The sequence below is a fragment of the Lethenteron reissneri genome, chromosome 61 (genome assembly GCF_015708825.2).
Source record: "Lethenteron reissneri isolate LAM-NWPU_2019-01 chromosome 61, ASM1570882v1, whole genome shotgun sequence".
NCBI lineage: Eukaryota > Metazoa > Chordata > Hyperoartia > Petromyzontiformes > Petromyzontidae > Lethenteron > Lethenteron reissneri.
The window spans coordinates 922776-950548 of record NC_083839.1 but is presented as its reverse complement, the minus strand read 5'-3'; the positions used below and the strand labels follow the sequence as shown (position 1 = coordinate 950548).

At 50.8% G+C, this 27773-nt stretch overlaps 2 protein-coding genes across 5 annotated transcripts in view; one reads left to right on the top strand and one right to left on the bottom strand.

The window, feature by feature from the left end:
- Positions 1–6307: 6307 nt before the first annotated feature.
- On the bottom strand, positions 6308–20855 carry LOC133358302 (succinate dehydrogenase assembly factor 3, mitochondrial-like). The gene is made up of 3 exons (XM_061576558.1): positions 20618–20855; positions 14282–14477; positions 6308–7232 (listed from the first exon to the last, which is right to left on the bottom strand). The coding sequence occupies exons 2-3, from the start codon at positions 14456–14458 to the stop codon at positions 7017–7019; spliced, it is 393 nt and encodes a 130-aa protein (XP_061432542.1). The 5' UTR covers positions 14459–14477; positions 20618–20855; the 3' UTR covers positions 6308–7016.
- A 651-nt stretch (positions 20856–21506) lies between these two features.
- LOC133358194 (cytoplasmic dynein 1 intermediate chain 2-like) overlaps positions 21507–27773 on the top strand; it is a 29732-nt gene continuing 23465 nt past the window's right edge. For 2 of the 4 annotated variants that reach the window (XM_061576417.1, XM_061576414.1), the window contains exons 1-4: positions 21558–21718; positions 24942–25064; positions 25416–25524; positions 26286–26379. In XM_061576417.1, coding sequence (XP_061432401.1) covers positions 24957–25064; positions 25416–25524; positions 26286–26379 — 311 coding nt within the window. In that variant the 5' untranslated portion in view covers positions 21558–21718; positions 24942–24956. The other 2 variants (XM_061576416.1, XM_061576415.1) reach the window with 2 other exon arrangements.

Sequence of the window (27773 nt, the reverse complement as noted above, 5' to 3'; positions counted from 1 at the left end):
ACCCACCACTCTCCCCCACCCACCACTCTCCCACCCCCACCCACCACTCTCCCCCACCCACCCACCACTCTCCCCCACCCACCCACCACTCTCCCCCACCCCACCACTCACCCCCCACCACTCTCCCCCACCCACCACTCACACCCACCCACCACTCTCCCCCACCCACCACTCTCCCGCCACTCACCCCCACCCACCCACCACTCACCCCCACCCACCCACCACTCACCCCACCCACCCACCACTCTCCCCCACCCACCCACCACTCTCCCCCACCCACCCACCACTCTCCCCCACCCACCACTCACCCCCACCACTCTCCCCCACCCACCACTCACACCCACCCACCACTCTCCCCACCCACCACTCTCCCGCCACTCACCCCCACCCACCCACCACTCACCCCCACCCACCCACCACTCACCCCCACCCACCCACCACTCACTCACCCGCCCGCCCGCGCGCCGGAGGAATTGGGAGGAAAGTAAATAATGGGAAAGTGATCTGGGGGGGATGGGGGGATGGGGGGATGGGGGGATGGGGGGATGGGGGGTGGTGCGGTGACGGTAATAGTAGTGGCGGCGGTGGTGCTGGCAGTGGTGGTGGCGGTAGTGATAGTGGTGGTAGTGGCGGTAGTGGCCGTGGTGGTGGCGGTAGTGGTGGTGGTGGCAGTGTTGGTAGTGGCGGTGGTAGTGGCAGTGTTGGTGGTGGTAGTGGTGATGGTTGTGGTGGTAGTGGCGGTGGTAGTGGTGGTGGTAGTGGTGGTAGTGGCGGTGGTAGTGGTGATGGTTGTGGTGGTAGTGGTGGTGGTAGTGGTAGTAGTGGTGGTGGTAGTGGTGGTGGTTGTGGTGGTAGCGGCGGTGACGCGCCGAGTGACGGTCGCGGTGCCCCCCCCCCCCGCGTGTTCCTCCGGGGGGCGGCGAGAGTCGCGATTTCACGCGAATCCATTCGGCGAGACTTGAGTTCCGTGCGTCAGGGCGGCTGTCACGGAGCCGCGGCCCCTCGCGAGGAACACGTCAAGCGGCGGCCGAGAAGGCGGCGATGAGAGCGAGGGAGGTGGCGAGAGAAAAGGGGGGTGGAGGGGGCCACGGACGCGTTATGGACACCCACCCCTCCCCTCCCCTCCTCCCCCCCTCCCCGTTGCAATTCGTGAGTTTGGAACGAGTTGAGGTGGACGAGATCAGTGAGGTTCGTGATGGTGGAGTGGCAGGACGCCAGCTCGACACCTTGGCCAAGTCGTCTCCGCTTGGCTGGGCGATCCTTTCACATCCAAACGACCACAACCCACCGGCCACATCTCAGCGGCCACAACTGTCTAGCCACAACCCATGGGCCAGGTCCCATCGGCCACATCCCACATCGAAGCGGCCACCACCCATCAGCCACAACCGACTGGCCACAACCCATCTGCCACAACCTACCGACCACAACCCACCGGCCACAACCCACCGGCCACAACCCAACGGTCAGATGCCACCAGCTGGGAGTTTGCGAGCACCTATTAAACAAATCGCCTTAGAAGGGCGAGCGTGATCTGGGACCAGTGGCCGTGCCCCCCCCCCCCCCCCGTGCCGTGGAGAGGTTTTCAACGCGACGATGCCGAATCGGTGAAAAATGAATATGCCCATAAAATCATTCACGGCACGGACCCGCTGAATTGTGTCCCACCGGGTTGGATCCCTGGGCCCCCGTGCTGCTGCTGTGGGTGCCAAACCTGTCACACCGCCGAGGCGAGGGATAATCGAGTGGCGTGAGAATCAATAGGCGATCCGCGTTTAATGAACAGAGCGGGCGGGGGGGGGCATTGCGATGGGGGTCAAAGGCTCAGCCCCTGCAATTGCCTGCCGGTGCCACTGCTGCTGCTGCTGGCGAAAGGGGCCTCCACGAGCGGGAGCTCAAGAGGGTACTTGGTCTACTCTTCCACGTCGACCAGACACTTGAGAGCGGGCTTTCCATTGTGATGGCCGCATCAAGAGCGGGTCAAAGGCTCAGCCCCTGCAATTGCCTATCGGTGTCGCTGCTGCTGCTGCTGCTGCTGACGGAAGGGGCCTCCACTAGGGGGAGCTCAAGAGGGTACTTGGTCTACTCTTCCAGGCCGGCCAGACAGTATTTGACAGAGTGTGGCAGTTACTCACACTTTACCCCACCATCACGAAAACTGCCCTTCGACTACTTGTAGAGTAGCCGTATACTGTTGGCGTTGAATCCCCACGAAGTGGTCAATGTTTTATACACCCTGGTTGAGATGATTAGCATGATGATTAAGGTCAACCCCTTACGCAAGGGGAATATTTGAGTGAAGTTATAATCGATACGCCTCCCCGGATCTAATGAGGGCTGGAGTGGCGCTCATTGTGGTATCTTTATCAAGACCGAGTCGAGGCACAGATACTAATGATAGCTTGCTGATATAATAATACCCTGCTGTTAATACTAATAATAATTCACGGCTTCCAATCAACTGCTGGATGAAGATATCGCCACGTCGTGTTGATTCTGCGTTGGTTGGTCATACTTCACCACACCGGTCAGTGCGAGTGGTTGGATGTGGTTAAAGGTAAATTTGTTTTTTTACCAGCTAAGGTCCACTGAGCTACGTAGCTCTTTCCCAGAAGCAACCTGGCATCACCAGGCGAGGTCGTTTGTGTGTTGTGAGTGGTGTCGTGTGTTTGTGTGTTGTGAGTGGTGTAGTGTGTTTGTGTGTTGTGAGTGGTGTAGTGTGTTTGTGTGTTGTGAGTGGTGTAGTGTGTTTGTGTGTTGTGAGTGGTGTAGTGTGTTTGTGTGTTGTGAGTGGTGTCGTGTGTTTGTGTGTTGTGAGTGGTGTAGTGTGTTTGTGTGTTGTGAGTGGTGTCGTGTGTTTGTGTGTTGTTAGTGGTGTCGTGTGTTTGTGTGTTGTTAGTGGTGTCGTGTGTTTGTGTGTTGTTAGTGGTGTCGTGTGTTTGTGTGTTGTTAGTGGTGTAGTGTGTTTGTGTGTTGTGAGTGGTGTAGTGTGTTTGTGCGTTGTGAGTGGTGTCGTGTGTTTGTGTGTTGTGAGTGGTGTCGTGTGTTTGTGTGTTCTTAGTGGTGTCGTGTGTTTGTGTGTTGTGAGTGGTGTCGTGTGTTTGTGTGTTGTGAGTGGTGTAGTGTGTTTGTGTGTTGTGAGTGGTGTCGTGTGTTTGTGTGTTCTTAGTGGTGTCGTGTGTTTGTGTGTTGTGAGTGGTGTAGTGTGTTTGTGTGTTGTTAGTGGTGTCGTGTGTTTGTGTGTTGTGAGTGGTGTAGTGTGTTTGTTATACTGGTAGGAACCTCCTGGTTACACCAGCCCACAGGGGATTATTGTGTCCGTTATGCTGGGAGGGGCTGGGTGGGGAGGGGAGGGTGGGGAGGGGCTGGGTGGGGAGGGTGGGGCTGGGTGGGGAGGGGCTGGGTGGGGAGGGGAGGGTGGGGAGGGGCTGGGTGGGGAGGGTGGGGCTGGGTGGGGAGGGGCTGGGTGGGGAGAATGGGGCTGGGTGGGGAGGGTGGGGCTGGGCGGGGGTGGAAGGGGTGGGGCTGGGTGGGGGGTGGGAGGGGTGGGGCTGCGTGGGGAGGGGCTGGTCACCCCGTGGTGCCCTTATAAAATTCAACGTTTAACCTACTCACGCCGGCTTGTGCCCGCCCTCACAGTTGGGCATATTTACGGAATACACCACGCTGCCGTTGACCCTGCCCATTGACCGAGCAACCCAACGTTCCTACCAGCTCCCTCCGCAGGAATGTGTTTCAGGGTGTAGTGTGTTGCTGTTAGTGGTGTAGTGTGTTTGTGGTGTAGTGATTGTTGTTGTTAGTGGTGTAGTGTGTTTGTGGTGTAGTGATTGTTGTTGTTAGTGGTGTAGTGTGTTTGTTGTGGCTAGATGTGGCTAACAGACACCCACTGCATTTTGGACGCCCATCGCAGTTTCTGAGTCCACGTGTTTCTCTCCCCGACGCCGATGACAGAAACCTTTTAACTTCAGACCACACAGCCTGCAGGCTCTCGACGGAGTCAACAGGCAGCAGTGGCGACGTTTGAAGATCATCGTCAAGATCATCGTCGTCGTGTGCTGCAACACCTCTCCTATTCAATAGACCTCATCTCCTTGTGTCTCTCTCATTATCATCATCACGGTGGCTAGGAGATGTTTACTACCTCACCAGGTATACAGGAGGCAGTGGGTTCCATCCCAACCCTGACGCCTGCTGCTGTATATTTGGAGTTTGTATGGCCTCTCTCTCGCCGTGGCCGCGTGGATTTTTCTCCGGATCCCCCGGGGGTTTCCCTCCACGTTTAGAATCAGAGTCACGCGTTCAGAGTGTTATTTGGTTGCTTGTAAATTTCCACACGACAAGCCACTTCTTTGTTGAGCTAGCCAGGTCACTGCTGAAAAATAGCTACAGAGATCAGTGGGCCTAAGCTGGTAACATAAAATAAATTGTTGATAGTTATTGACAAACGTGTCGTGTTTCTTTAAATACGACCGCAGTTCAGCGCAACTCCTCTTGGCCGTGATTTCAACTAAAACAGAACCATTTCATTGACCAGGTAAGGCCCACCCAAGCTACTATCGATTTTTTTTCAGGAAGCGACCTGACCACAAACAATAGTCTAAGGCAGGGGTGGGGAACGTCCGGCCCGCGGGCCATACAAGGCCCGCGAAATCATTTGGTGTGGCCCTGCCAAGGCAACCGCAGGCGGGACTCGAAATTCAATAAATCTCGGAGCAAACCTGGAAAAGCAGTTGCGAGTAGCAGCAACATCATCATCAACACCAGCTAACAACATCACACGCCTCGCCAGAGAGAAGCAGTTCCAGCCATCACATTAGGGGTGAGTGAATTAAATGTTTGACCAAATATAACAGGCTACTTTTCAAGATGATAATTTTGTATGGCCCGCGAACGATGTTATATTTAACACGTAGGCTTTCGCGACCAATATTATTCATAATATAGGTGGGCTAAAGAAGTAAATTAATTTGTCCTTTGAAAACGTGACACATTTTTTACTGTTTGGCCGTGTCGGGTGGTGGAGGGTTACGACACATTTATAAATAACGCGATCTGACCCAAAAACCTATATTATGAATAATGTTATAAATATCCAAATGGCCCTTGGCATAAAAAAGGTTCATCTTCTTGGTTCTTTCGGTCAAGTCACGAAAGCTTTAAATCTAAAAATAAAAAAAGGTTCCCCACCCCTGGTCTAAGTGATGTGCCACGTGGAAATATCAGCAGCCAAAATTATCTTTAAACGCGTGACGTTGATTCTAAACGTGGAGGGGCAAAAACCGGAGGGAACCAGAGACAAAAATCCACGGCGAGAGAGAGATTCGCAAAAAACTCCAAATTTACAAGCAGGCGTCGTCAGGCTCGGATTCGAGACCCACGGCTTCCGTGCACAGCAGGCGAGGGGAGGTGACATCTCGAGACACGCCGATGGCGGGGAGCTCGGCTTCACGGATCTCGTCTCATTCGGCCGGCACGTGTAGCAGTCGCTTTAGTACTCGCTCATGAAGCTTGTCTTCGCCAGGCAACAAACTTTTGGCTAAATATAATAACGTACCTGATAAAAAAATTTTTTTATCCACTATCAGACACTAACAGCTACTCCTACAATGTGTATTTTTGCGCAGATATAACCACAAAAATTGTCGACTTGATTCAACTTCTTATATTTAAAGACGTACACATTGGAAACAGCTCAAGTTAAAGATTCCGTTGTTCTTATATTAGAAAGAACACAAAATAATTAACTTAATAGTCTGTGAAGGGAAGCTCCTTTTACCATTTTCGAATTATTCAGATTTGAACAACATAAAATAGTATTCTTGTTCAAAACCACTTGAATCCAAAATAAAAAAACAATAAGATAAAACAATGGTTCTCACTTTAATTTAATTTGCTGTTTAACGCTCTATCAAAAGAAAAACCGCAATCTGAAATTTTGAACGGTTTCTGAATGACACCACGCACAAAACGTGTTTATGGGGCACTTAAAATCGAGATTTGGGGGATGTTTCCTGTTGTTTGTGCCCTAAAAGTTACCCGCGTACCAAATTTCAGCTTTCTACATTGTCGGCAGAGTCCCCAGATGGTTTTTGAGACGTACAGATTAAAGGTCTTAATTTGAAGACAATTGTAACGAAAACGCAGGCCCAGTTACAGCGATGCTGGGCAGCATCTACACAGCCAGGTGGTCGTCGTCCTTCGCTAGGACCGACAAAGCCCCACGACGCAGATGAGCCCATTCCACGAAAAGGAGGGGAAATCAAGGTGGGGGAGGGGGGGGCGTGATAGCGGGAACGGAACGTAAATTTTTGTTCAAATAGCTTTATTAGATTTTTTTTGCTGTACACAAGAAAGGCCCACTGCCGAAAAATTTCGGGTTGACAAAAAAACAGCAGCACGCGAATATCCGCCAGGCCGCATGTACCCGACGCGTCCCGGTTAATGTGGGGGGGGGGGGGTGGTAGACAACCCGGTGAAGCGGGCGGGTACAGAAACTACGTCGCATTTACATGGGAAAGTCGCGCCGGTAGAACACTCGTTTAGTAGACTGTTTTTGTACCACGGGGTGGGGGTTTCAAGGATCAGCCGGCACGCCTACGGTCGTCGACCCGTTCCCTCTCGTTGGCGAGGCTGCGGCTGCCGTAAGCCGGGCAATCTGGGAGTCTTTCCCGGGACATTCAAAGTTCCCCGGTGTTTGAACAGTTGCTGAACGATAACAATGACGCATTAACGATCCACGCCTCACTCGACACAATACTGGGAGATTTTCGTCGACCCGTGAGAGCCCTCCGTTTCTCTGCGCACCTTTCGATGTGACAACCCTTGCCGCTGCAGTTGAGTAAGCATCGGAGGAGAAAAGCTAAAAAGGCGGCCGGGCGTAGGTCCAGCCATCCTGCCCTCTGATGTGCTTACGCCAGCCTTAATAGGCGCTCGCTAACCAGGCCTTGCACCCCCCCCCCCCTTTAATCCCCGAGAAAGTCCAAGACGCGACACGGAGCGGGCGGGATCCGCCCGGCTCACGAGGCTGGCCCTGCCGCTCCGGTTCCGCCCGGCGCTCCGTTCCGCGAGTCCTGCGAGCCGGGGGCCGCGGTGGTCGCCTGCATGAGCTCGTACAGCTGCTCCACCTGCTCCTCGCGCAAGTTGGACAGGTGCTCGTCGTTCAGGTAAGCTCCGGGCCGGATCACCCGACCCGGATCCTGAGTCACCTGCGTTTGCAGGGTGGTCGCGTACGCCTGTGGAGGGTTGGGGGTGTCAGGTGGGAGGGAGGGAGCAAAGCGGAGGCCGATTATGAAAACACAAGGCAAGTTTCGAAGAACAAATGTGACCTAAGGTCTTCGCTCATTTACCAGCTGCACATTCCTTATTGCCGTACAAATACTGGAGGAAGGGCCTTTGCTATTGAGGCCCCCAGGATCTGGAATTCAATTGCCAATAAACTGCAACTTGAATCACTACCTGTGAGATCTTCACTCAAAACTGCTCTAGAGGAGTTGTACACCCCTAGCTGCCACTGCTATTCAGTGGCCTGAAATCAAATGTTTTCATTCCGGATGACCGCTGCAAAGTATGATCTGTGTTTTGATTTAGTGTGCTGATCTTTAAAGGTGCATTTGAAAATGTTTGATACTCCTACTGATGCTCCTGCTGTTGTGGAGTGACTCATGCAGCCAGCTATGGCTGCAGGGTTTGGTGGTACATGTTGTTTATGTCGTTTATTGTGAAATTTCGGTCACAGTTCCTATGATCACTGTTACATTGCTTTTTTGGCTTTATTTTGGTGATTTCGAAAAGTTTTTTGGTTTGGCCATGTTTGTTTGTTGTGGTACGGAGTTAGAATGATGGCTTTAATCTAAGTTGTCTTGTGGTTGTTGTTGTTGTCTGACTTGCATCCCGCTGGGATTTTTGCACAGCGATGGCATAGCCACTTTAAGATGTTTTTTGTTCATGTTTTTGTTTTTTATTTGTTGTGGTTGCACCCGATTCAAGAGCCGAATGGCTCACAGGGCTATACCAAATAAATGAAACTGAAACTATCGGTTCTTCAAGGCGTTATCTGGTCGTATGTACATTGTATGTTCATACGTTGAACTTCTTTTGCACCCTACGTCACCAACCGTGCTAATTGGAGGTGCGGGGGAAGGACAACAAACTAATCATACAAAGCAGTTCTTAAGAAAAGAGTTTGCAATCTCGATGATATCGGGAGGAGCGTTCCAGACGGCCGCAGATGTGCATCTGAAAGCGCGCGACGCGACGACCGTTTTTGTTCCATGGCCGAGACAAAGGCCGCCGCTACTGTGAGGATGAGTGCCAGAGTTTTGCGTGATGGTGGTTTATGAGATCAGCAAGGTATCGTGGTTGTGCCATACTTCACCGCGCTGGTCACCGTGGGTTGATGAAAGGGGGAGCCAGGAACGATTCAGATGTCGCTCATCGCTCGCGTTAGCCACGGCTAGGAATCAAACTCAAGTTCCCCGTGTCAGAGCGCTTTTAACTCGTGATGTTGAAAAGAAAGCCCAACTTGTGTCGTTTTCGTTGAAAGTGATTTAGGTACATGAGCTCGATTCTGGGCCACGGCTAACATCAGCGACACGCGGTCGCAGTCGATGCATTCCAAACAAAAGGGCATGCGAGTCGCACACGGTACACACACACAGTATATACACACACGCAGTACACACACAGTGCACACACGCAGTACACACAGTACACACACACAGTACACACACACAGTACACACACGCAGTACACACAGTACACATACACAGTACACACACGTAGTACACACAGTACACACACAGAGTACACACACGGTACACACACAGTACACACACACAGTACACACACACTACACACAAACGGTTCACACACACAGTACACACACAGTACACACACACGGTACACACACAGTACACACACACAGTACACACACGGTACACACACACACTACACATACAGTACACACACACAGTACGCACACACGGTACACACAGTACACACACACGGTACACACACACAGTACACACACACGGTACACACACGGTACAAACACAGTACACACAGTACACACAGCACACACAGTACACACACACAGTACACACACGGTACACCCTAACCCCAGAACGTACGTGCGGCCCCCCACCGCCGTCCGCGTCACTCGCTTGTTCACGCTCGCTCTGCCTAGCGAGCGCATTTATTTATCGCCATTATCGCCCCCCTCGCGAAGCACATAAACAAGTGACGAATTGCCAGTCAGGCTCCCTCTTTACGATCATAATTGGACCACAAATTCACCGGCGGCAATGGGGTGACACGAGCGAGCGAGCGGCGGTGGCCGTACCTGTTGCAGGAGCCCCCCCCCTGCCCCCCACCACTGCCCCCCACCACTTCCCCCCACCACCACCACCACCGCCACCGCTCCGCAAAATTTACTGCCGTGAGAGGCCTCTCATTCACGCGGGGGGCATCATCGAAAACTCATTAGCGGCCGAACGAGCGGCGATAGAAATGCGGCGATCGCTATTCCGTTATTTATTTAATAATACCCCCCCCCCCACCTTTCCCGCTCGCTCTTGGATATTGACTGATGGAGGGGTGGTGGTTGGTGACGGCGTGGAGCAATAGCACGATCGATGCATTCCTTTACAAAGGGAAAGGCCGGGCGGGGGGGGGGGGAGAAAAAAGAAAAAAAAATCAAAAGCCGACGAGACGCATTTTCAATTAGTCGAGGGAATTACGGCCGTCGTTGTCCAACCCCCATCCACCGGTGGCCGCGCTTAAGCCGTATTTAGGGTCGCGATAATATTTGGTGGGGGGTGGGTGGGGGGGGTGGTGGGGGGCACTTTCGCGAACGAAAATCTTCGCCGCCGCCGCCGCCGCTAACGCCGCTGCCGAAAAGCCCCGGGCGCGGGGAAAATCGCGGAGACGGAAAAATCCCCCGGAGTTCTGCGTGGGCGATCCTGCGCCAACAGAAAAAAAGAAGCTTCTTCACAGCTCGTCGGGATTTCTCCCGGGTAAATTTAAAGATTTAAATTCTGTAATTTGACAAAAATCCGCGTTTTCGGGAGAGAGGGAGGGAGAGCGTGTAATTCGGTTTCGCGAGACAAAAATGCCCCCGCGGATGTAAGCGGACAGAATGAAAAGAGAAGCGAAAGAAATCGACTGGAAGGACCCGCGAGCGGGAGAACTTGATTTGGCTCGCGCGACGGCGGGGGCCTCGTTAGAATTTCCAACGCGGGCTCCCCGGCCGCCTCTTGCGAGGCCCTCACCCTCCGTGTGCGCGCGCGTCAATAATCGGACATCAAACGGTGGCGCAGCGGGTTGCTTCATTATCTCCCCCCCGCCCGTCTCCGCGCGATCATCTGCGTGGGTCGCGAGGGGGCGATAATGGCGCCACGGTTAGCGAGATGTTAAACGTGTTCTTTGGTTCTTTCGGTAAAGTCACGTAGGTAGAAAAATAATCATAAAAAATAAAGTGAATAAAAAAAACTATAAAAATAAAAATAAGGAAGCCGTGGGTTCTATCCCAACCCTGACGCCTGCTGTATATTTGGAGTGCGCGTGTCTCTCCCCCTCTCTATCCCCGTGGTCATCCTCGGAGCCGGCGGCTTTAGGCTAACCGTCGAACGAAGACGGTCACCGCATCGCGCACTTTCAGACGCGCTTCCACCACTGGAACTCTCTTCCTTCCGATATTAGGAAGCCACTGGAGCTATGCACTTTTACATCTAAATTGAAAACTCCTTTCCTAAAAACTGCTTTTAGTGCGTAGTTTGTTGTGCTTCCCCTAAACCTCCGACTAGCACGATTGGCTACGTACGGTGCGAAAGAAGTTCAACACATGTCTGTACATCCCCGACGTAAACCGAGGTATCGCTGTGCAAAGAAAACTCTACTCCGTGCCGCCACGTAAATAATATATGTTCTAGTCCATCAGCCTATCGGCTTAAAACATCAATATTATTGAGCGGGCTTATTACTCTAATTCTGCTGGCTTACCACGTGTTATTGCAACGGGGTGCGCTTGCCAACGACACCTGACGATCCAGCAGCATTTGTTTAGCAAGCCAGACTCGGCTGAAGAGAACCAGGAGATGGAACCTGGTCCCGAGGTTAGCTCGGCTAAACGAACGCAATGTTGATAATGGTCCTGTTTGCAAAAGCCTATGATGAACAGGCCGATGGACAACCACACCAATGCGCCTCCAACGTGAAAGGACGCCTGGCAGCGACGGCCTCGGGTGCGTTTTGCTAAATATTTCGTCGCATCTTCAGAGCCGACACTCAATTTGGCTCTCCTACAGATTTTCTTTCCAGAACAAATTATTCCAAAAAGTAACAAACGCAATAATTAAAGGTCCCAATGAATGTCTGCTACCCATATAAAAGGTGTGCCTTGCAAAAGTAATTGACCTCGGGGTAATTGTACGTCTTCATCATTTTCCTAGTTCGCGAAAACTATTTATTTCGTATGCAGGTGATGGCGCGTGTGTGTTGGGGGAGCGGTGGTGCAGCGGTTAGCGCTACGCTGCGCTACGAAGCCCGCCGACCTGAGTTCGATTCCCGCTCACGGCCAACACCGGTGACGATTTTCTGAATCGATCCTGTGCCTCCCCTAGGTCGACTCAGCCTCAACCTAGTGCTGTGTGTAAACATGTCCAACCCTCGCTGCTGCCTCCACAGTGATGGATTACAGACGGTGAGTGTGACACTCTGACATGGTGATTGTGGCAGTGATCACGATGACAGAGATAGCCTCGACAATAATCTTGACTTAAAGCTTTCGTGACTGCAGGAATTCGTGTTCTTTGGGTCTTTCGGTAAAGTCACGTAGATAGGTTCAAAGAAAATAACCAAAAATAACAAAAATATATATTTTTGTGACTTTATCGAAAGACCCAAAGAAGATGAATTCCTGCAGTCACGAAAGCTTAGATAGGTTAAAAGAAAATAACGCATTTTTTTTTGTTATTTTCTTTGAACCTATCTACGTGACTTTACCAAAAAACCCAAAGAACACGACAATAATGTTCGCGTTGATAGCGGCAATGGTAAGGGTGCTTGTGGCGGTGATGATGGCAAAATCAGCAATTGTGGTGGTGGTGGTGTTGGTGGCGTAAGTGGCGACGGTGGTGGAGAACTTTCTGTGGTGGCGTTTATGGCATAGGTGGTGATGGTGGTGGTGGCATACCGTGTCTACCCATAGAGTTTACCCGAATTCTTGTACAGGGCAATTGAGTTTTCAGGTCCATATGGCGTACAGCCGTTTCAATACGGGCAACAAATCTTTTGTCTATTTGTTTGTGTTTCTCCCTTGTGATGGGGCTTTGTCGGATGAACGTTGAGATTTATAAGGGCACGGGGTGACCAATAAGGTCTGAATTCGTCTGTAATAAGGCACTGATAAGGGGTTGACAGGTACGTGGTGGCGGCGATGGCGGTGAAGGGGGTGGTGGAGATGGTGGCGGTGATGGCGATTGTTGCAATGGCGGTGGCAGCAATGTGTTCATGATTGTGTTTACAGTGATCCTGGTGGTGGCAGCTATGATGGTGGTGATGGCGGTGGAATTGGTGGTGATGATGGTGGGAGTGCTGGTGGTGGTGGCTGAGTAGAGGCTTGCGGAGCCCCAATGTGGTTACAGGCCAGGGCGGTCTCGCACAGGCACCATATTTTCTGTCCGTATGCTTAAGCAGAGGTGTAGGGAATTCCAACAGGACCTACATCTCAGCTTTATTGACCTGGTCAAGGCTTATGCTATCATCAATAGGCCTGGGCTCTGGGTTGTTCTTTGTGCTTTCCAAGTCCCTGACTCTCTGCTCACAATCATTAAGGAAATTCATGATGGTGAGCAGACTCGGGTAAAGCTACGTGGCTGGAAGTCAGAGCCATTCACTGTTCACCATGGAGTGCGACAGAGATGTCCTTTGGCTCCGACATTATTTAACATATTTGTCGACCACGTAGTGATATACACTTTCCATGGCTGTACCAGAGGAATCTCCATCTAGTACAGATACAATGGGAGGCTGATCAATGTCCGGGTGTGATCGAGGGATGTAATGTATGCTGATGATCCGGCGATTGCTGCTCACTCAGAGGAGTTGGAGGTGCTGCTGCTGAACCTGGAGCGTGCTACTAAGAAGTGGGGCCTTACCATCAGCCCCTCCAAAACTAAGCACCTGCCTGGGTATTTTGCCATCAAAGACTCCACCCACTCAACCCCCTGTTGGCGGGGCAGTTGTGGAGGGAGTGGAGAAGTTTCCATACCTTGGCAATGTGCTTATGACCAGTTTCAGTTTGGCAGCAGAGGTCTCACTCCGAATCAATCGAGCGGCATTGTCTTTTCATTGGCAGCGTAATGCCGTGTAGAAGCTACCTGGTCTGTCGCTCCACACAAAGCTTCAGGTCTTCTCGACCATGGTTATGCTTGCGAAACGTGGACACCCCTAATATAACATCTACGCCGGTTAGAAACATTAAGGATGGCCTGCCTACGATCCTGGGTTTAACCAGGCTGGATTGTTGGAGGAGCTCACAAATCCTTGAAAGATCTGGACACAGTTCCATCGGTGAGCTCCTCCAGCAGGAAAGGCTGCGTTGGCTGGGTCATGTAGCCCGCTTACCAAACCACCGCATGCCCAAACAGCTTTTGTTTGGCCGGACAGAGGGGAAAAAACAGGCACGGCACGGGCTAGAGAAGAGATGGAATGATGTGGCACGAGAGTATATGGATCTGAGTGGACTTGCCAATGACTCATATACCAGATCGGCCTCTGTGGAGGAAGCTCATGAAGGAAGCTACTGGGCAGTTGGAAGCAGTTTCCCTCCAGCAACGGAGGGCGGAGGAGCGACGCTCACACCAACGAGCTGAGCGCCTGGCGGCTAAAACAGCAAGTCGGCACAGTAGGGGGAACAGCTTTGTGCATCTACCAGTCATCTCAGTTAGTCAACCCATGGCACCTGCTGGGTCTGTCCCGTGACCTCCTGCCAGCGAGCCTTCGATGTTTCACGTGGCCTCGAAGTGCATCTGGCCTAGCACAGATGCCGTGGTGACGTCACCGTCACTTAGTAGCGAATGGTGGCTCTTGGTATTGGTGATCGTGGCGGTGCCAGTGATGGCGGTGGTGGCAATGTTTGAGTGATGGTGGCGGCGGTGATGGCGGTGGTAGTGGTGGTAGCAACAATGTGCGAGTAATGGTGGTGGTGGTGGTGGCGGCGGTACTGGCGATCGTGGTGGTGGCAACGGTGGTGGCGGCAACGTCGCCGACGGGAAAAACTCGCCTCCCACTCGGCGAGGAACTGCTCGGCGAGGCGCGGGCCGGCCGTCTTGTTGCGCCGGAACTCGTCCTTCACGTAGCGGTCGCCCAGCTCCGCCAGCTCCACGGGGAGGTGGCGGTGCAGCTGCAGCAGCCGGCGGTAGAGGGAGCGCACGCGCGTCACATGCCGCACCGCCGGCATCTCCTGTCCGGCGTTGACCCTGGACGGACGGCAGAAAAGGAGGCGCACCTCCGATTACAACTCGCTCTCCCCGCTGAATTGATTACGTACAGGGAGTCCTCTACTTACGAACATTCGACTTACGAATTTGCAGAGATGCGAACAAACCTGGTCCGTATGTCCAGTTGCCTGTTTGGACCGAGAGTCGTAAGTTCAACCGCCGCGCAATAGACAGTGGTCGTCGCATCTCTATCTGTAGAACATGAAGAACCAGTGGCATCTACATCTACAGAATATGACACTTTTAAAGCCATTCGCCTTGTTTAGTGTACACGCCGTACAACGTGTTTGGAATCGGCAGGAGTAAAGTTGGACTTACGAACAAATCGACTTACGTACAGACCTCTGGAACCGAACGAGTCCCTGTATTCATATTTAGTGACTCGCTTTACCATAATAATAATAATAATAGGGTTTTCCCCTTTTTTCTGGCAACAAAACTGAAACCTTTTACAAGGAATCATGTGTTCATTAACCACAATACTTGTGGTCAAAATGCAAACAAAAAACACACTCTGATAATATATGCATTGTCCTTGAAACGGATTGGTCCACACCAGAGACAGCTTTCTTTTGAGCCTCGCCTCAATTGGTGCTAGACCAGAGGACGCCAAAAGGCATACACAGCTCAAATACAATGCACTATCAGAGTAATGAGGGCTCGGGGTGAGCATCTGCATCATTAGATCTCCTTTGCCAATAATATTATTATACTTTGGTACTGGCAAAGGAGGTCTAATGATGTAGTCACTTTACCATCTTGTATATTTGTGTACCCCCTATCGTTTTGTTTGTATCGTTCTGCTGTTTGTAACTTCACTGACCCCCTGCCCCCCGAGGGTGGGGAGGGGCTGGGTGGGGAGGGTGGGGAGAGGCTGGGTGGGGAGGGTGGGGCTGGGTGGGGGGTGGGAGGGGTAGGGCTGGTTGGGGAGGGGCTGGTCACCCCGTGGTGCCCTTATAAAACTCAACGTTTAACCTACTCACGCCGGCTTGTGCCCGCCCTCATGCGGAATACACCATGCCGCCGTTGACCCTGGCCATTGACCGAGCAACCCAACGTTCCTACCAGCTCCCTCCGCAGGAATGTGTTATTAGTCACTGTGTATGTATGTCTGTCTTCTACGCAGGGCAATGTGGTTCAGAAGCTCGATGCCTCTGCTGCTGGCCACGATGAGAGAGCTTCAGCAGAGAGAGAGAGAGAGTTTGTGTCGTGTCGCCGTTCATCCTGCTCCTCCGTAGACTACAGCGGGTCACCTGGTGGTTCATAGTTTGGGTTGCGTGGCCAAATTCGCACTGTGGCTTGCGTTGTTATTTTGGTGTGTGCTCTGGGACTGTTGTTGTTTTTGCTGCCTTCCCTAAGCTTGATAAATCGGACTTACGAAAAAAATTAAACAAGTATTTATATTTAGTGACTCGCTTACCATTTTCACTATTTTGTACCCCTTGTCGTGTTTTTGTTGTATTGTTTGGATGTTGTAACTCGGTGACCCGCCCACCCTGCACACCTGTGAATAAAATAGCTTTATAGCTCATCGGATTCCTGCAGTCTCAATAATGTACAGGTCCTGATTCATGTATCTCTACGGGGTTTCTTTGTTTTTATATGGATTTCTACGAGTCCCGATGGGTCTCTATGGATTTACAAAGTTTGGGTCGCATGACCACGATGTCGCAACCGTGGATTATCTTTAATGTCATCTTCCACTTTGCTGTGAAGTGTGCTAATTCAGTACTGTAGACGGAGTCGATAGTATACTTCCTGGAACGGGATTATTTCACACATAAATCCGAAACAAAACATTGCCCCCCCCCCCCCGAATCATTCGATATAATCCGCTTTTAAGTCCTGATATTTTCGTCTTTTTTTAAATAATAAACCCGAATATTGGGAAGACACCCCTAATATCCGCAATGAATTACCGTAATTCATTACAATGCAGGTAGTCCTCGACTTACGATGGAGATGCGTTACGACGACCCCATCGTAAGTCGAAAATATCGTAAGTCGAAGATGGCCTAGCCTACCCAGGAGTCTTAAAGAATGGGGATAATTTAGCAAAACAGAGCAATATACAGTACCGTACTGTATAAACTATATACTGTATGTATTTATGAATTACAATACTGTATTGCACAGTAAAATGTAAAGTAAAAAACAAGGTAAATTCTTAGCCTACCTATATGAACTGCAATTTAATAGAACGTTTTTTCAGGAAACAATCCTATCTGCTAAATAAATAAAAAACTTTAAACATGCATTGAACGTATCGTATCGTGGTAACCCTAAAATGAAATCGCTAAAGCTACGTATCATACGTATCGTAACGTATCATATTGTACTGTATTCACCAAAATTCTGTCCGTCGTCTGCATTTTACAATTTTGTCGTATCGCCATCGTAAGATCGAAATATCGTAACTCGGGGACTATCTGTACAACCACGTGGTAGGCGACTTACACGTGCACAGGTCGAGGTTGAACCACCTTGAGTTTGAGGCTTTGCAATGAGCGCCACCTTGTGGTGGCAACGAGACACTCGGCAAACGTGGAGGATGTGGTGCACCAAGATTTCCATCTAAACTATTCATTTCAGCAGGGTTATAAGAGCCACTTGTGCATCGCAGATCTTTACACGCTTTTTTTTTATTTAACTCACTCTGTCTGTTGTTGTTGTATCCTCAAATCTTGTAGCTAAATTTAACCCACTTCCCAATGTGGTATCGACTGCAAACGTGGTATGCTTATGTCATGCTGATGACAATACTATATTCTATCATAAAAAAATATTTTTAACAATCTTTTTTACACGCTTTCTATGAACTCACTCCGTCTGTTGTTGTTGTCGTATCCTCAAATCTTGTAACTCAATTTTAACCCACTTCCCCATGTGGTATCGACTGCAAACTTGGTATACTTATGTGAAACTGATGACAACAATATATTCTATCATAAAATATATATATATTTTTAAACATTATTTTTTATATGTTATGTTTTGGCTTGGGTCTAATTGTCCACGCTCAACTCACGTTGGCTGTAATTGGCCACGGTCCCTGACGTTATGGCAAGCTTCGGGGCCACTTCCTGGAGTCGTGGAGTTCTGCCATTACTAGGACATTTCATTAAAGCGTGTTTTTAAAAAAACATTTTATAAGTATTACTTATTTCAGAAGCGTCCTGGTTGTAAAAAGCGATAATCTCAATGGGGCGGCAGCAGCTTATCATTGTCACGAGGACATTCACAAGCAGCCCAAATACTCAATTGTGACCTAAAACTTTCGTGACTGCAGGAATTCATATTCTTTGGTTCTTTCGGTGAAGTCACGTAGATAGAATAATAAGAAAATAAAAATAATAAAAAATAAAATTTATAAAAACAAAAAACTCACGACCACGGGGAGAGAGACACCGCAAACTCCAAATATACAGCAGCAGGTGTCAGGTCCGGGATAGAACCCACGACACCCTGTATACCAGGCGAGGTAGTTAACATCTCCTAGCCATCGTGATGATGATGAAGATGAGAGACACGCAAACTCCAAACATATAGCAGCAGGCGTCAGGGTCGGGATCAAACCCACCACCTCCTGCGTACCAGGCGAGGTAGTTAACATCTCCTAGCCACCGTGATGATGATGAGAGAGAGAGACACGCAAACTCCAAATATGCAGCAGGCGTCAGGGTCTGGATCGAACCCACGACCTTCTGTACACCAGGCGAGGTAGTTAACATCTCCTAGCTACCGTGATAAGAGAGACACGCACACTCCAAATATACAGCAGCAGGCGTTAGAGTCGATACCGAAGCCACGACCTCCTACATACCAAGGTCACAGCTTGTTGTGACCCATTTGAATACCAACGCCACCGTGTAGCCCATTGTTAGGAGCGAGGGCCACGGCACTAAAAGTAAACTATGTTTTTCTTATATTCTTGGTTCTTTCGGTAAAGTCACGTCAAACATTTTTTTTTATAAATTGAAAATAATAAAAGCAAAAAACCCACGACGTTTCGATCGCAACACAAGCGGTCTTCATCAGACGTCTTTATTTTAAAAAATATATATTTACGTGACTTTACCGAAAGAACCCAGAATATGAACTCCTGCAGTCACGAAAGTTTTAAGTCGAATTGTTTTTCCTTATTTTACCAGGTAAGGCTCACCGAGCTACAGCTCTGTTTCAGAAGCGACCCGGATATCGCACGCGATGAGCTCACCAAAGTGGCTCACATCACGACGTGGACATGTACAAGCAGACACAACACATTCCTGCGGAGGGAGCTGGTAGGAACGTCGGGTTGCTCGGTCAATGGCCAGGGTCAACGGCGGCGTGGTGTATTCCGCAAATATGCCCGACTGTGAGGGCGGGCACAAGCCGGCGTGAGTAGGCTAAACGTTGAGTTTTATAAGGGCACCACGGGGTGACCAGCCCCTCCCCACCCAGCCCCTCCCCACCCAGCCCCTCCCCACCCAGCCCCTCCCCACCCAGTCTCTCCCCACCCAGCCCCTCCCCACCCTCCCCTCCCCACCCAGCCCCTCTCCACCCTCCCCTCCCACACCCCTCCCCACCATCCCCACCCCACCCAGCCCCACCCTCCCCACCCCACCCAGCCCCACCCTCCCCACGCAGCCCCTCCCCTCCCTCCCCTCCCCACCAGCTCCTCCCTCCCCTCTCCACCCAGCCCCACCCCTCCCATTTTTGGATGCAAGACGGACGGACACAATGATCCCCTGTGGGCTGGTGTAACCAGGAGGTTCCTACCAGTAGAAATTCAAACTCCTTTGACTGGCTGTCGGGTGAAAGAATCTGTAGCACACGTAGCGTGGTGTGTACGCCAGACCTTGCCAGTCCACTGTGCTGGATGAGGGCTTTTACCCCAAGCCGAACAGAGCATCAACCCCATTGTTGTACTGCACTATGTGGCAACATCTATGTTCGCCGTCTTCCCCAACGGCGCACTGAGACCAGCGCGGTCAAATATGGTCAAACCCCCACAAAGATAAAGACCAGCCCCCCTCTCCCCACCCGATATTTTAATCATTTGGTGTTCGATTTTTGCTTTTGTTGTTCAACAGAAAACAAAGACTCGTTCTTTCGGTGAAGTCACATAGAAAGAAAATAAATTAAGTAATAGAATACGACGCACAGGCACGGAGACACACAGACACACAAGCAGAGCGAGACAACACAGAGACACACAGACACAGAGAGACACACAACACAGACACACAGAGAGAGACACACAACACAGACACAGAGAGACACACAACACAGACACACATAGAGAGACACACAGACACAGAGAGAGAGACACACAACACAGACACACAGAGGGAGACACACAACACAGACACACAGAGAGAGACACACAGACACAGAGAGAGAGACACACAACACAGACACACAGAGACACACAACATATACACACAGAGAGATACACACAACACAGACACACAGACACACATAGAGAGACACAACATAGACAGAGAGAGACACACAACATAGACACACAGAGAGAGACACACAACACAGAGAGACACACACAACACAGACACACAGAGAGAGACACACAGACACAGAGAGAGAGACACAACACAGACACACAGAGACACACAACATATACACACAGAGAGATACACACAACACAGACACACATAGAGAGACACAACATAGACAGAGAGAGACACACAACATAGACACACAGAGAGAGACACACAACACAGAGAGACACAACAGAGACACACAACATAGATACACAGAGAAAGACACAACACAGACACACAGACAGAGAGAGACACACAACACAGAGAGAGACACACAGACACAGAGAGAGACATAACACAGACACACAGAGAGACACACAACATAGACATACAGAGAGACACACAACACAGACACACAGGGAGACACAACATAGACACACAGAGACTCACAAAGAGACACACAGAGAGAGACACACAACACAGAGACAGAGAGACACACAACACACACACAACATAGACACACAGAGACTCACAAAGAGACACACAGAGAGACACAACACAGAGACACACAGAGACACAAAACTAATATTGAAGGGTGCATCCCGATGCGTTATGAAACGTAGGCGCGGGCCTTACTGTGGGCGATGTGGCTTGCGTGTGGATAACGGGCTGGGGGGCTGGGGTTAACCTTGTTACTGTGGTTACCTCGGCACTCGATAGCGCCTTTGTGTGTACAGTATATATATATGAAAGTTGTGTATATATATATGAAAGTTGTGTATATAAAAGTTTATTACAAACGAGCGTCTACGTTGTGAAGGCGAATTTAAGGACACTTTGCACGCCGTCCCTTTAAAAAAACGTCACGCGGCCTTTTGTATTTGCCAGCGCCGGTAAGCGATCGGCGGCGTCCCATTGGTCAAATAGCCGTGCGCGTGCGCAGCCCTCGACCAATGGGGAAGCGCGAACGTTCGGCATTGCGACCTCATCCGCTCTAGGAAATAAAATTCGAGGCCCCCACCCCTCCGCCCTCCACCGTTTGACCTCGTCACGCCGTTTTTTTGGGGGGTTGTTGGGGGATCTCGGTAGAATCTTCCGGAAGAGATATTTCACTTCCAGAAGACGTCTTTAACCACAAACACCACCCGCCACCTCGTTCAAGAAGTTGTGAACGTCTGCCGGAAGATTGATTACCGACGCCGCGGAAGACGTCTTCCAGAAGCGGAAGACATCTTCCAGAAGCGGAAGACGTCTTCCAGAAGCGGTAGACATCTTCCATAAGGCGTCTTCCGGAAAGAGTAGCACTCTTCCATAAGTGGTAAACATCTTCCGTCAGCGGTAGATGTATTCCATAAGTGGTAGACAATCTAACCGTGAGCGGTAGCAGTCTTCCATAACTGGTAGACATCTTCCATAAGCGGTAGACATCTTCCATGATTGGTAGACATCTTCCATGATCGGTAGACGTCTTCCAGAAGCGGTAGACATTCTTCCAGAAGCGGTAGACGTCTTCCAGAAGCGGCAGACGCCTTCCAGAAGCGGCAGAGGTACAGTGTTTCTCCATCTTGAGGTGGGACGGGCGGTGTCAGTTGTGGCACTTCGCGTCCCCGTTGTGGCGCGTTGTGTTGTTGTTGTGTACTCTGTTGTTGTGTTGTTGTTGTGTTGTTGTGGTGGTGTTGTTGTTGTTGACGGTGCTCGCTCTTCACGAGAGACGTCGCGTTGCGAGGAGTTTCGCAGGTTCGTTTCGCGGCCCTCTGGCCCCGGACCCAATCGTCCTCCTCCTCCTCCCTCCTCCGGTTCACTCGCCCACGGGTGCCCTCTCCTCCTTTATTTCGTAGCCACTCCGCTCTCTCTCTCGTCAATTGCTTAGCCTCTGCCCGACAACGCCATCGTGACGCCCCGGCCTTTATTTAACCACCGCGCTTGTTTAACCATCGCGTTGCCGCGCCAATCCCATATTTAACCACTCCATATTTAACCATTGCACGCCGGGGCTGCCCTTTATTTAACCATTTTATTTGGCCACTGCTTTATTTAACCATCGAATGCCTTTGCCGTGAGGCTGTCCTGTATTTAACCGTTTTCTTTGACCACTGCTTAGTTTAACCAATGCTTGTTATTACCACGTAGCTTCTCTTTATTTAACCATTTTATTTGACCACTCCTTTATTTAACCATCGCCTGTCATTTGCCCGTGGGATTATTCTTCATTGACCACTGCGTATCATTACCCCGAGACGGCCCTTTATTCAACCTGGTGTTTATTTGACCCAACGCATGCATTGGCCACGACACTGCCCTTTTTTAACCACTGACTGGCGTGCTTAAGATATTGACTGCGAACCCCGTGGTGTGACAGTCACACACCACAGGGGCGGACAATACTGTATTTAACCACGCCTTTAGCAGTGGGCGAAAATTACTTTTTTTTAACCACGGTGCGTCTTTATTTAACCAGTGTTAGAATGTGTTCAACCAGAAATTCGCTAAATGTATTTATTTAACCGTGATGGCGAGATGTTAACTCCCTCGCCTGGTATGCAGGAGGCTGTGGGTTCTATCCTCGCCCTGACGCCTGCTGTATGTTTGAAGTTTGCGTGTCTCTCTCTCATCATCATCACAGTGGCTAGGGGACGTTAACTACCTCGCCTGGTATGGAGGGGGTCGTGGGTTCGATCCCGACCATGACGCCTGCTGCCGTATATTTGGAGTTTACGTGTCTCTTTCTCTCATCATCATCAAGGTGGCTAGGAGATGTTAACTCCCTCGCATGTTATGCAGGAGGCTGTGGGTTCAATCCCAACCCTGACTCCTGCTGTATATTTGTAGTTTGCGTGTCTCTCATCATCATCATCACGGTTACTAGGAGATGTTAATTACCTCGCCTGGTATGCAGGAGGTCGTGGGTTCGATCCCAACCCTGACGCCTGCTGCAAAATGTGGAGTTTTGTTTTTCTCTCACCCCGTGGTCGTGCCGATTTTTCTCCGGGTCCTCCGATTTTTCTCCATATTTAGCATCCACATCACGCGTTTAAGTGTTTAGCTGCTATACATTTCCACGTGAAAAGTCACTAAGTTGAGCTATCATTTGTGATGACCAGGACGCTTCTGAAAAAGATTTACGTAGCGTAGCGGGCCTTACCTGGTAAAATAAACGTAGTTTAGTTTAACAAATGCGAAGCTGCCTTTAACTCATTAGGCCAACTTTAATTCTACAATGAGATTCTTTGGCGATAACAACAATGGTCTAAATGTCTTTAACCATTACATTCGATTTGGCCGAAGTGAAAGACTTTATTTTAATACTGTGATACTGTCTTCAACTGTCATTCATAATGTATGGCTTCAACGAGCATTGGGTCGATACAATTAAGCCACATTGAGAATTCCTTAATTGAGATTTTCTTAATTTATATATTGCGAGCAGTGAGACCGTACTCGCGGTCACGTTATGTGCCTTTATTTCATCGTATGGTGTTTTTTTTTACGACTTCATGTAATCTTGTGACGGCTTATTCTTATTGATGAATGTCAAAACAGCCACGAGGTTTGCCCTTTGCCAACAGTGAGATTCATTGTCCTCATCTAACCGTGTGTGGCTCCATTGAGATTCATAGTTTTTAACTGCGGGTGCCACAGTGAGATGGGTTTACCCTCGTTGCAGCCCTTTTATGATAGGATTGTCTTTATTAAACCTTTCATACGGGTTGTCTTTATTTAACAACGCAATACATAGTTTAGATTATCCATAATCGAGGTTTTTTTTGGTTAGATCGCGTGAATATAAATAAGTCGTTGAACCCGCCACTGCCCGACACAGCCAATTAAATAAAACGTGCAAATTCAATACGAGTGTAGAGAAGTTCCGACGGACGTACTCGGAGACGGAGGTAAGTTAAGGGCTTCCGCCAGGGTTTATTAAAGCTTATCAATAACACAGCAGGGTACACAACTCCCAGGGGCTAGGGGTCCTACTCTGAGTCCGGGTCCCTGCCGGCTAGCTCCGGTCTCTCTCTCTCGTGTCGGATCGTGGACTTTGCCGACTCCACCGAGCGGAGAGAGAAGCACCTCTACGGCTACTACCACCGGCTTCTCCCCAGACTCACTACTCGATCCCTCTCTCTACCCACTGGTTCCCTCTTCACCCTTCGTACTCTACCCGTTCCCACAGTGACCCCGCTCACGTCACGGGGTCTCCCTTAAGTACCCTAGGAGACGTGACGTCATCGCACTGAACGGCACACCTGACGTCACATCCCCATTGTACTCCTCTACACTAGTTCAGCACACCGAGGTGTCGGAGAGTGAACCCACAACATTTACAATTCGAGTACGACGCTTCGCCAGTAATTACACCCAGCATCATCAGACGACAACTATTATTGATAATGTTGGTCACGAAAGCTTACGTGTTGAATCGGTGAGATTCATCGCCTTAAATTTAGGCCAGCGATGATCATTCCATGACGTGACTGGGGCCACCATTTTGGGAACGTGTAATTTCCACCGCTGGTTGAGCTCCTATAGTAATAGGTTTTTACCCTTTCAACTGGTACAAAAACTGACACCTTTATACAAGGCATCATGTTTCCAATAACCACAACACAAGCAGTCAAAATGCAAACAAAAAGAAACAACTCTGATAATGATTATGATATGCACTGTCCTTGAAGTTGATTGGTACATGATGCCTTGTATAAAGGTGTCAGTTTTTGTACCAGTTGAAAGGGTAAAAACCTATTACTCTATTTTGCCACTGGTAAAGGAGATGTCTCATAGGTTGAGCTCATGTTTAGCAGAGGGACAGGGAGACCTTGATCCGAATAACGCAAGGGGATGTCTCTGTGCGTCTCCTCTCCTCTCTCTCCCTGTGATCTCCCCCTCTCTGCGTCACCCTCACCGCCACTCAACCCGGAACCTCCGTCTCCGCGTCCTCCCTCTCGCCCGTGCCGAGTGACAGGAATAGACGGTGACGATGTCGGACAAAGCGGAGCTGAAGGCGGAGCTGGAGCGCAAGAAGCAGCGGCTGGCGCAGATCCGCGAGGAGAAGAAGCGCAAGGAAGAGGAGCGCAAGAAGAAGGAGGTGAGACTGGCGCGGAGGAGGAGAACCTCTACGGCTCGTGACAATTTTTTATTCCAATTGTGCAGTCTGCTTCATGTCGAAGACATTCCCGTTCACGAGTAGTGCGTCGCGCTCTGTGTGTGCGCGTCACGTGGAACGAGGCGAATTTGAGTGAAAGAATCCTGAACGCGGTCGTTTGCCACGGGGCGGAGGGGTGGTCTGTGACCATCGAGAACCCGTGTGTAAAACCGCGAATAGCCGAAACCTGCATTCAAACCGCAGGCTTCTCGGCTTGCTGCCGGCTCGGTGTCTCCTGAGCTGCCGTGCCAACTCTGGGTGTTTTTCTGGCGCCGTTGCCGGTGTCCTGTGCAGGTGGACGTCAAGAAGGAGCCGGCGCCCGATGAGTCGGATCTGGAAAAGAAGCGAAGGGAGACGGACGCCCTCCTGCAGAGCATGGGGATTCCCGCCGATGCCCCGCTGTGTACGCAACCCACCAGCAACACCTCCCTCCCTCTCCTCGGTGATGATGAGTCCTGGGGTGGACCTGGGGCCCTTGGGCCTGGATGCTGCCCCCACAACTTCATTTCGCACAGCCAACGTCGTCACTTCATACGGCCTTCGACTAAATTTCATCCGGATCACGTCTTAAATTCATATGGCCCATGTCTTAAATTCATAAAGCCTATTTCATACGGACCGTGACCACATGAGGCCAGCCAGTTCTCAATTGCCTGCAAACGATATTTATCCATTGCTCGCGTGCTTTGCGTGTGCTCCGCGCGTGTGTGTACCACGCTTGTGCTCCGTGCCTGTGAGCACCGCGTGTGTGCTGCGTGCGTGTGTGCACCCCGTGTGTGCTCCGTGCCTGTGAGCACCGCGTGTGTGCTGCGTGCGTGTGCTCCGTGCCTGTGAGCACCGCGTGTGTGCTGCGTGCGTGTGTGCACCCCGTGTGTGCTCCGTGCCTATGAGCACCGCGTGTGTGCTGCGTGCGTGTGTGCACCCCGTGTGTGCTCCGTGCCTGTGAGCACCGCGTGTGTGCTGCGTGCGTGTGCTCCACGTGTGCCTGCTCCATGTGTGTGTACTCTGCGTGTGTGTGCTCCGCGGGTGTGTGCTCCGCGCGTGTGCTTTGCGCGTGTGTGTACTCTGCGTGTGTGTGCTCCGCGCGTGTGTTCTCTGCGCGTGTGCTTTGCGCTTGTGTGCTCTCCATTTGCTCCCCGCGTGACCGCGTGCATCTGTCCACAGCCTCGGTGCAGGACTCGCCGACGCTGTCCAAGGCGGTGAGCACGCCCAGCGAGGCCGGCAGCCAGGAGTCCATGGAGACGGTGGCCGCCGGAAGGTACCGGAGCCCCGTCCCACTCGCCATCCCACAATGCTCAGCCTGCATTGTCACTCTCACAGGCCATTGTCAATGCACTGCTGGATGAAGGCCTCCCCGCGCCGTGTCGATGGTGGGGTTTTTTGTTGGACTGTATTCATGGCACCGCGGTGGCGAGGAGATGTTAACTCCCCCGCCTGTTATGCAGGAGGGCGTGGGTTCGATCCCGACCCTGACGATGTCTGTATATTTGGAGTTTGCGTTGTCTTTCTCCCCGTGTTGGCATGGATTTTTCTCCGGGTCCTTCGGTTTTTCCCTCCAAATTTAGAATCAGCATTACGCGTTTAGAGTTTTTGGGTGCTATAAATTTACGCGTGATAAGCCACTTCATTGGGCTATCATTTATGGCCAGGTCACTTCTGAGTTATACAGCTCAGTGGGCCTTACCTTGTAAAATAAAAAAAGTAGTTTATAATGATTTATCACCATCATCGTCTGAATGCAAGGGCATGTCAAGACGATGTACTAGGCAACCATGTGTGCATGAAGAGGTAAATGCTGGCAAATTAATACCTAATTCGACGAACATATAATGACGATACAACGACTCGATTCACAAATACGAAGGAACGAGGGAGGCATCGTCACAGCAGCGATGACTCATCACTTTGCCCACTCCTGACTCCGCACGAAATCCGGCTCATCCGTCACCTCGACGTAAAATTGCAGCTGCCACTCTACGTCAGCATGAGCCGGACGAAGAAGAATGCCAAATGCACGTTCCCTCTCCTCCGACCGAGCCGACGTTGTTGTGATCTGCGTTAGACGGCGGCGTTTGTCAATGGCTACGGCGGTGGTCACTGCTCGGTGTTTTGGAAACGCGAGGCACCGTAATCTGGGCAGACCGGTGCAGCGACCGAACGCTTCCGTTCTGCGTAACGAGTCTTGTCTGTGTGTGTGTAGCGTAGCGGTTAGCCCTGCGCTACGAACCAGACGACTCGAGTTTGATTCTCACTCACGGCCAACACCAGTGACGAATATCTGCACAGGTCCTGGGCCTCCCCTAGGTCGGTTCAGTCTTAAATGAGTACCTAGTGCGGCGTGTAAACATCGCCCCTCGGGAGACCAAGGCGGCCGGGCGTGGTGCTGGCCACCCACCCCCTCGTGTGCCTTTCCAGCCTTCATAGGTGTTCGCTAACAGCACTTCCCCCAACAGTTTGTTCCAGGCTTTACGGGGGATCTTTGTCTTTGCATCTGAGTACGCCTGTTTCTCTGTGTGTCCGTGTCTCGATGTGCACGTCTATGTATTTGTGTGTCCGTGTCCCCTCGTGTGCCGTTCCGGCCTTCATAGGTGCTCACTAACAGCACTTGTCCCAACAGTCTGTTAAGGCTATGCGGGGTGGGGTCTTTGTCTT